Source organism: Podarcis raffonei, chromosome 8, assembly GCF_027172205.1.
Source record: "Podarcis raffonei isolate rPodRaf1 chromosome 8, rPodRaf1.pri, whole genome shotgun sequence".
Taxonomy (NCBI): domain Eukaryota; kingdom Metazoa; phylum Chordata; class Lepidosauria; order Squamata; family Lacertidae; genus Podarcis; species Podarcis raffonei.
Window position 1 is genome coordinate 88609946 of NC_070609.1, and position 14217 is coordinate 88624162.

Sequence of the window (14217 nt, forward strand, 5' to 3'; positions counted from 1 at the left end):
ATTCTGGTGTTGACACCCTCTGGACATCTCGTGGAAAAGGCATACAAAGAAGGACGATGATCACAGGGTCTGGAGAGGTGGTCTTCGAGGTCTTGCTGTCCTAAGCCATTTAAGGCTTTATAGGTCAAAACCAGCACTCTGAATTGGGCCTGGAAACTAATTGGCAGCCAGTGCAGTCAGGCCAGGATCAGTGTAATATACTCAAGCCATCTTGCCCTGATGTGCAGCCTGGCCACCGAATTCTGCACCAGATGAAGTTTCTGAACCATTTTTAGAGGCAGCCCTACACACCAGAGGATAGATGAGAGAAATTAGACAATCCTTGTCCAGATAGGGCCACAGTTGGGCCACCAGCCGAAGCTGATGGAAGGCACTCTGTGCCACTGAGGGACCACCACCCCTAGTTTTTATCTGCCAAGAGGCGCTAGCAGTTGCCACTACGAGCCAAGCCCCTTGTCCACATCCTCAAGCCTTACTAACTGAAACCCATCCAAAGAACAGGATTAGACAGTTGCTTTGGACACCCCTTGAGATTCATCTGCTGTGATAGAAGAGTCAAGATCCTGGGGCAGACTTTGTGACCACCCACTTATATTTAAATATGCACCTCAGTATTTGTACCTCAGCATTTCTAACATTTTCCATTGTGTTTTGGTGGTTTGGGGCAGGAACTGACTGTGAAACTCAGAAAAGTGCAAAACCCAGAGGAGACCTACCGTATTTTTTGCCCTATAGGACGCATTTTTTCCCCTCCAAAAATGAAGGGGAAATGTGTGTGCGTCCTATGGGGCGAATGCAGGCTTTCGCTGAAGCCTGGAGAGCAAGAGGGGCCGGTGCGCACCGACCCCTCTCACTCTCCAGGCTTCAGGAAGCTATCCGCAAGCCGTGGGAGCCCGCGGGAGTTCCCCCCGGGCTCTCACGGCTTGCGCAGCGCTGCCTGCACCCTGAAGCCCCGGCGCGCTGAGCAGTCGCACCGGGGCTTCGGGTAGCTCTGCGCAAGCCGCAGGAGGGCTCCCCTGGCTTGCGCAGCGCTGCCTCTTATCCCGAAGCCCTGGTGCGCTGAGCAGTCGCACCGGGGCTTCGGGTAGCTCTGTGCAAGCCGCGGGAGCCCTCCCCCGGCTTGCACAGTGCTGCCTCTTATCCGGAAGCTACCCAGCGCGACTGCTCATCGCGCCGGGGCTTCGGGATAAGAGGCAGCGCACCGGGGCTTGGGCTAGCTCTGCGCAAGCCGCGGGAGGGCTCCCCCGGCTTGCGCATAGCTGCCTCTTATCCCAAAGCCCCGGCGCGCGGAGCAGTCGCGCCGGGGCTTTGGGTAGCTCTGCGCAAGCCGCGGGGGCTTGCGGAGAGCAGCCTGTTCTGGGGGCTGGGGTCGGGGGAAGCTCGGGCTTCCCTCGCCCCAGCCTAGCGCCTTGGGGGGGAAATAATTTTTTTCCCCTTTATTTCCCCCCCAAAAAACTAGGTGCGTCTTATGGGCCGGTGCGCCCTATGGGGCGAAAAATACGGTATGTTCCAACCTGTGCATTAGTTAAGAAGGTGCAAATTTTGGCAAGGGCCACCTGCATATCTACAAGCGCCAACAGCTCACAGCTGAGCTACTGGGCCCCAGCAGGGAGGAGCTGGATGAGGGTTCAGAAGGCTCATAACGTCTTAGAATTGCCTTTTTCTACAAGGCGGGGGGACGGGATGGGACAGCAACAGAGCAAGGCAGCTCAGTCTACTAGAGATTCACTAATGTCTGTCGCAACATGAGGAACTGGCATGGAGCATCTTCTAAGAAGGCGGAAATCTTCCCCTCCAAGCTTGGAGATTTGCGGAGCCTCCTATAATTTTGCGCCTGCCATTTTGAAGTCAAATTGAACACCAGCCTCTTAGAAAGGAGGCTTTATCCGGCTGCCAGGAGTGATATTTATAAGTTCACCTTCCAAGAGACACAAAATGCCTTTCAACAGGCTGCCGTGTAAATAACCAGGGGATGCATGAATTGGCCCCATACAAACCTCCAGAGCCGTTTTGCTTTGAACCTGGGCAAAAGCGTGAAGAAAACACACACACACACACACATATAGACAGACCCTAAGACATCCGGCTTTTTATGGTCCCACCATCCCAAGTAATGGATCATGTGAGACAGGTTTCCCCTGCCACACACCTCCACACACACAGGTATTCTGCACAAGCCATATTTCTTACACTTCAGTGCTTTCCAGAAAGGCAAGTGTTGACATGTAATCTCTTTCAATTCAATCCATTCATAAAATCTACTGAACATCCTATGAGGTGGGAGGGATAGACACAAGACAAAGAATAGAGTAAAGAAGAAAAATAATTCAATGCCCTTTGATTTACTGGGCTATTCCACACATTATGGAAGAAAGAGCTGATCCAGCATATTCCACATAGCGCTGCACCAGTGACACCAGAATATTAGTGCAGGAATAGGGAGACCTGGGTTGGGGGAACCCCACGTTCAAATCTCTACATCTGCCTCCCCTAACCTGGTGCCCTTCAGAGGATCTGGCCCAGCCAGCACAGCCATATGATGCTGGGCGTGATGGGAGTCGTAGTCCAAATCCTCATTGGGAAACAACTTGAGGAAAGTCTTTAGGTGACCTTTCAAAGGCTCATGCCAAGATGTAGTTCAAGGTGAAAGCCCCAAGCCCTCTCAAGCAGCAATGCTGAGGCCATCAGAGACATACCTGAAAGGGAGTTTCCATTCAAATTCCAAAAGCTTCCCAAAGGCTTCACAGCCAAAGACATAGACCATGCAGTGTGAGATGTGGAGCCAGCGGGTGGGGGAGGGGAAGGGAAGCAAGCCTGGAGCAACTATGCTGGAGAAGTATGGCTGGATGGGTCACTGGAAGTTCACTGGATGCCTGCACGGGAAGCACTGCAATGGCCAACCAATTGAAAGCTTGGGGTGCTATGCAACTATGTTTTACTCAGAGTTGACCCACTGAAATTAATGACTATGACTAAGGTCCATTTTGCTAATGTTCCTGTAATATATATGAAGCTAGTTATCCTTGCACGCTGCCTTTTAAATGCATTACCACATTGGATAAGTGAATGAATGAATGAATGAATGAATGAATGAATGAAATAATACACAAGGCTCATCTAGGATTCTCAAGTCTGACAAGGATTACAAGGGTTTGTCAGAGTAATTAGCTTCTGTCAAAGTAATGAGCGGCTGTTTTAAAGATGTAACATTCTGAATTGTTACAATTCCAGTCACAATTCAAGAATGGTACAAACAAAGCTATATCTATATAACCAAGTTACTTAACTGTTACGAAATAACAACACCCAAGTCTATTATTTATAGCCAAGCATGTTAGCAAGAGATTGAGTTGTTCTCTTGGCGAAAAGCCAAGAACCCAGACAGTTATAAATGCCATTGAAAAACCACACACCCCTCTATTAAAAGACAGGAGTCAGTTTAAGTGTGTTCATTTCAAAGGGCAGATTGAGGTGGATCCAAAACTGAGCATGTACACACACCTGCGAGACGAGGAAGCAAGCCCTTGCCATTTGAACAGAGGAATGCCAGGTGAATACCTGGAATATTTACCAGTTGGCAAAATACAGCCAACTGATAATATTTAACCAAACAGTTGACCAGAAGCTCCATCCTAAGAGACAGGGAGCACCCAGGTGCATCAGTAGTACTTAATAGCAGCTGAAATTCTTCAGGATTTGAGCATCCTCTATATGCACAGTTATATGCACAGTCATCCCCTCAACTTGTAGGCACTTTGGAATTGTCCAAATCACTTCGTAGATACTCAGAATTCAAGACCTGAATCACAGGACTCTGTTTGCTTATGAAAGGACTGTGGAAAAACACCAGCAATAAGTCTTCAGATCACAACAGTTATTTGCCTTTGAATTCATTGAAAGTGATGCTAAAAACAGGCCAGAGTCACACATTTGAATCCCAGGAAGTCTCTGTGGCACAGAGTGCCTTCCATCAGCTTCAGCTGGTAGCCCAGCTGTGCTCCTATTGATAACCTAACCTTGGTTGTCTATGCTCTGGTACCCTCTAGGTTAGATTATTGCAACACACTATATGTAGGTCTGCCTCTGAAGATGGTTCAGAAACTTCAGCTGGTGCAGAATTTGGCAGCCAGGTTGCTTACTGGGGCAATACTTGGCGTTAACAAAGGATATTCAGTCACCGGATGTGCAGCCATTTGCTTTTCATGAGAAACACAAACCACCTTGCAAAGCAGTGTAACTGTGCAAAACTGCTAGTGTAAAAGTAAAGAGAAGTTTGATTATTTCCCTCATCCTTGGATTTCCTCAGTGCTCCTCTGCCACAAACAACAGTTAAACCCGAAAGCCACATTCTCGCTTGCCAGAGCAAGGGGAATCTGAAGAACTTGTGGTCGACCTGCCTCTCACGTTGAGCCACTGCCAGAAAGCCTCTGCCAGTCAGTGGGGGCAATACTGAGGTAAAAAGGTAAAGGTAAAGGGACCCCTGGCCATTAGGTCCAGTCGTGACCAACTCTGGGGTTGTGGCGCTCATCTCGCTTTATTGGCCGAGGGAGCTGGCGTACAGCTTCTGGGTCATGTGGCCAGCATGACTAAGCCACTTCTGGTGAACCAGAGCAGCACATGGAAATGCCGTTTACCTTCCCGCCGGAGCAGTACCTATTTATCTACTTGCACTTTGACGGGATTTCGAACTGCTAGGTGGGCAGGAGCAGGGACCGAGCAACGGGAGCTCACCCCGTTGCGGGGATTCGAACCGCCGACTTTCTGATCAGCAAGTCCTAGGCTCTGTGGTTTAACCCACAGTGCCACCTGTGTCCCCTATTACAGCTGTAGTGACTATGTATTTTTTTTTTGCTCTTTCTGGGAAGAGTCAGGTCAAAACTGATTTGAATTAGGCATGCTTAAGACAGTGAACTGTTAAAATGTCTTACAGATATGGTACCTCTGCAGGAAGTGTGACAAATATCTAAATGGCCAAGAGTTTACGGGGAAATGCGCACATGTTCAGAAGCACATGAAGCTCAAAAGGGTCAAGAGGCATTGTTAGTGCCAAGGACAGACTGGTCTGCGAGAAGGTATTTCACCCAGGGTAAAACAGAGTCACCCATTTTTACTACACACCTAGACAGCTGCAGGCTGGGTTGTAAAGTCGCCTTTGGATTTTATAGCTTCACATAAAAGAACAACTGGTCTGCATTCATCCAGCAGATCTCTTGATCATCTGCAAAGTGACACCTGGGGTGGTCTCTCTCCAAGGGCCAAAAAGTTTGATACAGAGTGCAAGGCTAATGGTCCCAAAGAAGCAGAACACGCCACACACCATGACGCCACTGCAACATAGCAGGAGTGCAAAACAACAACACAGAATGTGGCACTGAGTGGAGAAGTCCACTTCCTTAGAACCTAAGTTTCCATTTAAGGAGGAAAAATATGTTTCCAGTCCTTAGGGTTGCAAGGATTAAAGGGGTCTGAACAAGATCACAGTGAGGGGCTTTGGTACCCAAATTTAAACAAACTTGCTTCATTTGTGTAATTTATATGGATTTGTTTTCCTGGCACGAAGTTTTTAGTGCCTTGAGGAAACAGAATCTGTGTTTGCACACAATCCTAAGCTATGGCTTGTTCTAACCATGGTTTGTTCAATCGTAAGTTGTGTCACAGGCAAGGAAAACAAACCACGGCTTGTTTCTCCCAAACTTGGTTTGTTTTCCAGCTGCTTCTGCCTCATGATTCTGCAGCTTGCTGAGCATTTGGTGTGTGGACAAACAAACTATGGTGAAGCAGGGCTGTTGGGTTCGGACAACTCACGGCCCACTGGAAAGGGTCCAGACAGACATGCAGACCAACCATGGCTTAGTGTTTGTTGCAACCAGAGCTCTGGGTGACATTATCTCAAAAAGGATATTGCAGAGTTGGACAATGTTCAGAAGAACCAAAATATTCAAGGGGGGTGGAGCAGCTCCCCCATGAGGAAAAGTTGCAGAATTTGGGACTATTCAGTTCAGAGAAAAGGTGAGTAAGAGGCAACATGATAGAAGTTAATAAAATTATGCATGGCATGGAGAAAGTGGATCGAGGAACATTTTTCTCCCTCTCTCATAACACTAGAATTCATGGACATCTAAAGAACCTGAATGCTGGAAGATTCAGGACAGACAAGAGAAGACTTCTTCACACAGCACATAAATTATGGAATTTTCTCCCACAGGAGGCAGTGATGGCCACCAACTTGGATGGCTGTAAAGGAGGGTTAGACAAATTCATGGAGGAGGAGGGGGTTAATGGTGGCTATGAGCCACAATGGCTATGGTCTGCCTCTATGGTTTCTGAACACCAGTTGCTGGAAGCCACCGGAGAGGAGAGAGGGCTCTGGAGCTCAGATCCTGCTCCTGGGCTTCCCAGAAGAGGCATATGGTTGGCCACTGTGAGAACAGGATGCTTGGCTAGATGGGCCATTGGCCTGATCCAGCAAACTCCTCTTATGTTCTTAGCCTTGGCCCAATTATACTGCATTACTGACTCCAACGTATTTTTATTTTGCCAGTGCCCAGGAGAGGTTAGAGCAGCCGTCTAGCCTACCATGGCAAACTTCCCTCTCCAGCAGCATCACTTCAAAGACCCCAGGATTGCCTTCCCCTAAAGGCTGCCGGTTATGGTTTCAAGGGAGCAAGAAACCCATGTGCAGGATTCCCATACGTCTCAGGCTTGTCTGCACGGAAGGAAAGAAGGGAGGAAGGAAGGAAAGATCCTTTGGCTCCAAAATGCATAAAGTGTGAAGCAGCCACATATGACACACCACACAGTGCTGGAAGCCCATACAGCCAGGACAGCAACGAGGAGACTTCCTCGTAAAGCACTGAAGTTATTATCACGCCAAACTCCTCTCTCTGCCTCCACAGCTGCGGAACATCCTCCTCTTCTCCCACAACTGCAAAGCATCATTAGGGAAGGCTGCCGCCTGATTAGTAACAGACAGAAGCATTTCAGCAGAGATCCTGCCTCCTGTAAAGCTAAACTGCCCTTTGATCTCAGGACCTGCTCAGGCTTTGCATATCCCTCCATGGAAGCCACCCTAACAGCCCAGGGCCAATTTAATTCGCTCCAGGAAGCATCTCATTGGAACAAGGCTGGCCATGTACACAGGTTTAATCTATATAGGAAGGGCGATTTCTGTACACCACAAAAGCTCGGGGTTAATAGCCCAGTGGATTAGAGGATTGCAGAAGCAGATCCCACTCTTAACCCCAGGGCACTGCAAGTTAAAAGGGAATCAGGCCAAGGGCTGAGGCTCCAGAGACAGAGTAGCTGGTTCTGCGTCCAGCCTACAGCTGCTTAATGCTCTCTGTACCACAGCACTAAGCAGCTTTCTCCAACCCGGTGCCCTCCAGATGATTTGGGCTTCCGCTCTCATCAGCTCTAGCATCACACAGCTGTGCTGGCTGGGGCTGATGGGAGCGGTAGTCCAATAGAGGGCACCAGGTTGGGGAAAGGCTGGCGCTGAGACCTTCCTTTGCAAAATGTCTAGGAAGTTTTAAAAACCTACAGACAGAAACACCCCAAACCTACACCCAAGAAACGAAAATGCAACTGCTTGAATAAAGGCTAATAGAGAAAATACCGTATTTTTTGCACCATAACACTCACTTTTTTCCTCCTAAAAAGTAAGGGGAAATCTCTGTGCGTGTTATGGAGGGAATGCCTACGGGTGGCATGCCTACGGATTTTCCTCCTCTAAAAACTACGTGCGTGTTATGGTCGGGTGCGGGTACATATCTAGGCAGAAGAGCAAAAAGAAGGCGATTTTCCAAAGACAGTTTTGACAACAGCACATTTGGCAAAAGCGGGGAGCAGGAACAAGAGGCTGACCACCCCCAAAAGCCTCCCAACTGCTGCCTCCTTTCCATTCTCAATCAGCCATACTTTTAAAAAAACAAAAAACTATTGGATGAAATATTTGGGAAATCCATCACCACCATGGTCCTCAGAAATATGCAGCTGGACCCATTCTGGGTTGATGCAACAAGGAAATTATTAAGTTCTTCGTATTCTAAACTGGGGAAAGACCAGAGAGCTCAATCTATCTACTGGAGAGAGATTGATGGGAGTCAGGTGGGGGTGGGCAGGGCGGGGGAGAACAAAAATACATTCCCTTGGCACCCCCCTTCTCCCTCTCCTTTTCCTGCTGAAAATGAGGAGGGAGGTCCCATCCCTTTCGACCCAGTATTACGATCCCTGCTGCAAGAGGAACAAAATGTTGCAAGGCTGGACCAGCTCTGTCCTCGAGACCAGAAAAACGAAGCTTAAACAGAAGAGTATAATTTTATAACTAGGCAGCTGTGCACTCCATTCTTATCAAGCCCTGCTGGAATGAGGAAAGGTTTTTGTTTTTTAACTGAGCTGCCACCAGATACCACCTCCTTCCATTTTTGCCAGCAGAAAACCAGGTTAACAATGCTGGAGATAAGAGAATCTCTCTCCTTGGTTACATCAGCTGAAAATGGGAGCAGCTGAACAAGAGGTGACCTAAAAGTGGTTTAAATGAGAAATCCCAGTCACAGAGATCCTGGCAGCCACACCTCCTGCAGTCTCAGAAATCAATCAAAAGAAAGTTCCCATGTTAACGGGGGAGAGCTCCAAATGGCAGTATTTGTATTTGTTTGTTTGCAAGGATTAGGGGAATTAAGAGGGAGCCTGCAGACAAGCTGGAGGAATCTGTGCCAGCAGGCAGCCACCACAGGGCAGAGGCAATGCGTTACAGTGGTTAGAGTGCTGAGCTGGGAGAGGGGCTGTCACTTAAATAGTCACCCTGCAGGAGTGAACAGCAGCCCAAATCCAAGCTTTCACACACAAGGCAGATTGCAGCCTTGGACCAAGAGGAACTCGTAAAGGTAAAGGGACCCCTGATCGTTAGGTCCAGTCGCGGACGACTCTGGGGTTGTGGCGCTCATCTCACTTTATTGGCCGAGGGAGCCGGGGTACAGCTTCCGGGTCATGTGGCCAGCATGACTAAGCCGCTTCTGGAGAAACCAGAGCAGCGCACGGAAACACCGTTTACCTTCCCGCCGGAGCGGTACCTATTTATCTACTTGCACTTTGACGTGCTTTGGAACTGCTAGGTTGGCAGGAGCAGGGACCGAGCAACGGGAGCTCACCCCGTCGCGGGGATTTGAACCGCCGACCTTCTGATCAGGAAGCCCTAGGCTCAGTGGTTTAGACCACAGTGCCAACCACGTCCCATAGAGGGACTCTTACTGGTTTGTTATTTATTGCATTTATAGCCCAAGAGGAGCTCAAGAGACAAAAGAACCAAGACCACAGAGAAGCGTTTGACACGTGCTTTTTGACTGACACCCAGCCACATGGGAAGGCAAAGAGCGGCAGGTGGCATCGAGCACATTTACATTTTACAACTTAATGAACTCACCACTCAAGGCGGATGTTGTGTTCTCCACGGCCTGGCACACAGCTAATACAAAACCTAGAGAAGGAAAGATAGCCAGGTTTGAAAACAGGGATCATTTGAGAGCGTCAAGAGTTTACTTTAAAAGCTTTGGGTACTGAAAATCCCACCATGACAAGCATTTTCATACTGTATGTCACCCCCACCCCTTATTATTCAGGTACATCTGCAACCCAAAGCCAATACCCAAAACACTCAGAACGGCACCAGCGAGGCTCAGAACGGCACCAGCGAGGACACTGGCTCAGATCCCGACCAAGGCAGCTCTTGGCCGAGCCAAACAGCGACCCATAAATATGCCAACAGCATCACCGGGCGTGATGGGAAAAGCTTTGGAAGCGCTTTCGCCGACCTCATCCTTGGGATCGGTGCCCACCATGATTCAAACTGGGGCAGAGATCGTGGCATTCCCCCCGCCCCACAGAAGAAGCACCTCTCCAGCTCAGCCAGGGTTCAGCACCCACAGAAAACACACAGAGAGAACTCATTAGCTCAGCTGGGAATTCTGAGTTATTAAAAGACCGATGGGCCCATGCGGTTCAAAGGAAGCGTCCTTGGGGGAGTCAGAAGGCACAGGAATGCCTGCCAAGGGCTTCCAGTGGATTCTCAAAACACTGAACTACAAAAACTGGCTTTCACGCACAGCTGGTCTTAGTGACCCCCCTCGTGGGGGGGGGGCAGGGAAGAGAATCTTTATTTTAATGCATGTATATCTAAGGAGTAACCTTACCCCAAGCCAGAGCGCTGGACCAGCATTTGGGACTGAGTCCCTGCAGTCTTCCCCAGCTTGCTTGCCCTCTAGCTGGTGTAAACTACAGTGCCCACCAGTCCCAGCCAATGCTCAGGGATGATGGGATTTGTAGTATCAATGCACGTAGTATGTGTGCCTGGCGCCTTCATGACATATCTTTAGGCGCCAGGCAAGAGCATTCCCCTTCTCCCAGGTATTGGCCTAATTAAACAATCCATGGCCTTTTCAACTGTGGCGGGCAGGGGGTTATTGTTTTTGTTTGTTATTATGGTATGCATTTTTGTGTTTTTATATGATAAACTGCACTGGGATCTTCAGATGAAGGGCGGAACAGAAATTCAATAACTAAAATAATAAATCAATAAATGACACAAACATACATAAACGGTGAAGGACACCAGGCTGGACAAGGTTGAATTACTGGTTTTGTTTTGTTTTAACTGGAGATGCCATTGTGGTCCCAGTCCCCTGAGTGATCACTACAAAGCGCCCTTGCTTTTTAGTGCAGGGCTGGGGATATCAGAAGCTACCAGTACAGTCACCTCAGTACTGTCAACTCTGACCAGCAGCGTCTCTCCTGGGTTTCAGGGTCTCTCTCCCAGCCATCCTTGGAGATGCTGGAGGTTGAACCTGAGATTTCCTGCAGGCGAAGCCAGCTCTGTTCCTGAGCTAAGGCCTTTCCCTACTGACAGAAAATCCTACAGCGACCCATATTTCCAAGGGGACTCTCGTTCACACACTAACCAGGCCCCCCGCCCCGCTTAACTAGCAGCTGCTTTCAAGCTGGTGTGCCTTTGTGGGTGGGTGGGGGGTGGGAAGAGGGGTGCTGAGGCAGGGCTGGGAATTCCAGAGCAGGGGGGGGAAGAGAGAATGTTTCTCATGCCCCAAGACAGAATGATCAGGTCCACCCAGATGCAGGGCAAAGCCCACATGAGTCACCCTGGTTCGGTTAATCCAGAATAAAGGCCCCTCCTTAATTCTGCTCTTGAAAGAGACACGGGTGGTTTTGAGGAAACTTTTCTGACAATCTTCTTGGGACAGGGGAGTCCATGCAAGGAACCAAAGGCAAGCCAGTACAGGCTGCTGTCTCATTGCAGTCTTCTTCATCTCTCTCCCTCCCCCCCAGCTTGAGTTCACACTCCGACTTCTCCTCTTAATCATCAAATAGTCGCAGTGCAGGAAGACTCCCCAAGCTGACAGGACACACTCTCAACCAGAGACAGGCAATGTCAGCTTCCACAAAACAAACACAAGCGCCATATATTCATGGAACAGAACTGCTTAAGTCGTGGTCCTCTGCTCTTCATCCATGGTCTCAGACAGATGTGCCAATGGTCCTACTCTAGGTTGCTTTCTACATCCCCTTCAAAATCATGGCACCCTCAGAGTTCAGAAGCTGCCCGATTCCCCAAGAAGGCGTGGCGTGTGTGTGATTCTGGCTCTTTGACCTGCCTGCAGTCACTTTGTCAAGAATGCAGGATTGGGCCTTCGGAACTGAGAAGGCAGCACTTTGGGCTCTCAATCAAGCCTCTTGCAGACGATTCCACAGTGAAGTACAGTAAGGTCACAATTTATGCCCATTTAACAGTCACGAATTCGACCACAAAGAATTAGAGTTGTAAGGGGTCCCAAGAGCCATTCAGTCCAGCCCCCTGCAATGTGGGAATGTAAGAAAATAAAGAACTTCTGGGAAATGATATATAATGAGATGGAAAAGATGTTGAAATATACATTTTTTAAAAAACCAGAAGCATTTCTACTTGGTATTATAGGTCAGGATATTAATAGGCAAGATGTCAAATTGTTTTTATATGCAACAACAGCGGCAAGAGTATTGTTAGCCCAGAAATGGAGGCAAGAAGAAATTCCGACGAAAGAAGAATGGCAGACGAAAATAATGGACTATGCAGAATAGGACAAAATGACAGGAGGGATTCGAAACCTGCGGGACCAGAGATTTACAGAAGATTGGAAGAAGTATACGAACTATTTGAAGAGCAATTGTAATCAACATATTACGCTAGTAGGACTACAAGAAGTTTTGTAAGGAGGAATATATGAAGTGCTACAAAGTAGATAAAGAATAGAGATATTGGTTATGAATTTTAAATGTAACGGGGAAAATAAGAAATGTATACTAAGAGATTAGATTGGAAAATTTTCAGACTGGACTGATGGAAGTCAAAATATTGAATAAGATGTTAAAATATGTTTAATTACTGATGAAAATGGCATGTTAAAAAAAACTAATAAAAATTTATTAAAATAATAAAAATCCACGCAAGGGCAAGAGCTTAAAAGGTCTTGTTGTGTGGCGTCTGCTTGGGCTACCCAACATGGAAGGGCTTTTTAAGCGCTTCTTCTTACTGGGAGGGTGGGGGCAAGACTTGCTCAGTGCACTGGCTCTGGGATGCTCTCCCCAGATCTTGAGGGGCACCTGAGTTCTTACGAGATCTCGCAGGAGCATCCTTCCAGAGAGGAGGGGCCAAGCACACCTTGCCCACCAAGCAGAGCTGGCGTGGAAAGAGCTGTTAAATTCTCTGCCTTGCTGGGCAAAGCCCGCTCAGCACTCAGTCCCTGGGAGTCCTGGGGATTCGCTCTCCCTCCCCTTCACCCACTAAGTAGCTCCAAGGGTTTGGTATACATGGTTTTTGCGCAAACATGGAACCCTTGGACCCAGACCCCCACGTAAGATGCAGTCCCACTGTACCCAGACGGGGGCGATGGAGGGAGCGGAAAGAAGAGAAGGGTTGGCGATCCAAGGCAATTATTCCTTTTTTTGTTGTTAAATAATTTTTATTAGTTTTCAATTATAAAAATCCAATACTGTATATGCCACATTGTATCAATACCATATTACCCCGCACATTTCTCATTAACTTCAAAAAATATCCAAAAAGAAAGCACACCCACCCACCCCCAAACCCCCAGACTTCCCTCCAGCCCCTCTTCTTCTGGTTCTTTAAATAAACCAAATCATCTTACATTCCAAATCTTTTTACCCAATTTTCCAACTACTAAACCATTAAATTTCTGATACACTGCACATATATTTTAAATATTCAAACTGTTTTTATGCATTACACATCTCTGCTTACAGACTTTCCCCTTTTAAAATTATCCTTATTGTTGCTTTTTGCAAGCGTTTTTAATCCATGTCTGCTGATGTCCTGATTTATTTACAATCGCTGGCCCCTAAATAAAAACCATTTCCCAGACAGTTACCCATTCTTTTTTCTTACTTTGGCATATTTAAATCTCCTCCGGAAGAGGCTTCTCATTAGGACAATTCCCAATTTCAGCCCCCCTTGCTTCCAAATTTCTCTCTGTCTCCACGACTGTGATTTCACCAAAATTTCTCTAACTCAAGGCAGTTATTCCTACAGCATATTGAGAACTGTGCAAACGCAAATGTGCGCGCGCACACACACTTTGTTCTACTGAATTACATGGGGCTTCCAAGACAAAACAAGCAACAGGCAATAGCAGCACAACAAAGCATTGAGCATTGAGCAGCACCAGGGAACATGTTTGCTCCCCAGCTCCCCAATCACAGCCACATACAAGGGGACGTAATTGGAAGCAGGAGCAAGGAAGTGCAACCACAACAGAGCTCTGCCTGCCTGGAAGGAGACCCGGCAGGACCACAAAGGAGGAGGAGCGCTCCTGGAAGGAGAGAAAACTTCGTTTCCCAGCTTGATTCAGAGGAAGTTCACAGCAGCTGTTCCAAAAATGGAAACGGCACAATGCAAGACAGCAAAGGTGATCCCACCAACATTTCTGTCCCATTACTAATTATCTGTAGTATTATTAGTATTATAATGTATTATAATACATAAGTATTATGTATTATTACTAATGTAATTATCTGGACGTAGTTGGGGCTGGTTTGGGGGTGGGGTTAGGGGAAAACTGTATTTGATTGCTTGTACCTCGGGTTACATACGTTCAGGTTACAGATGCTTCAGAAATAACCGCTAACCCAGAAATAGTACCTTGGATTAAGAAA

The 14217-nt window shown here is 47.7% G+C and overlaps 1 protein-coding gene across 1 annotated transcript in view; it reads right to left on the bottom strand.

The window, feature by feature from the left end:
- The window catches only part of TGFA (transforming growth factor alpha), a 49017-nt gene that overhangs the window by 20696 nt on the left and 14104 nt on the right, over nucleotides 1-14217 (bottom strand). The window contains exon 2 of the mRNA XM_053401445.1: nucleotides 9422-9475. Coding sequence (XP_053257420.1) covers nucleotides 9422-9475 — 54 coding nt within the window. The remainder of the gene's footprint in view (nucleotides 1-9421; nucleotides 9476-14217) is intronic.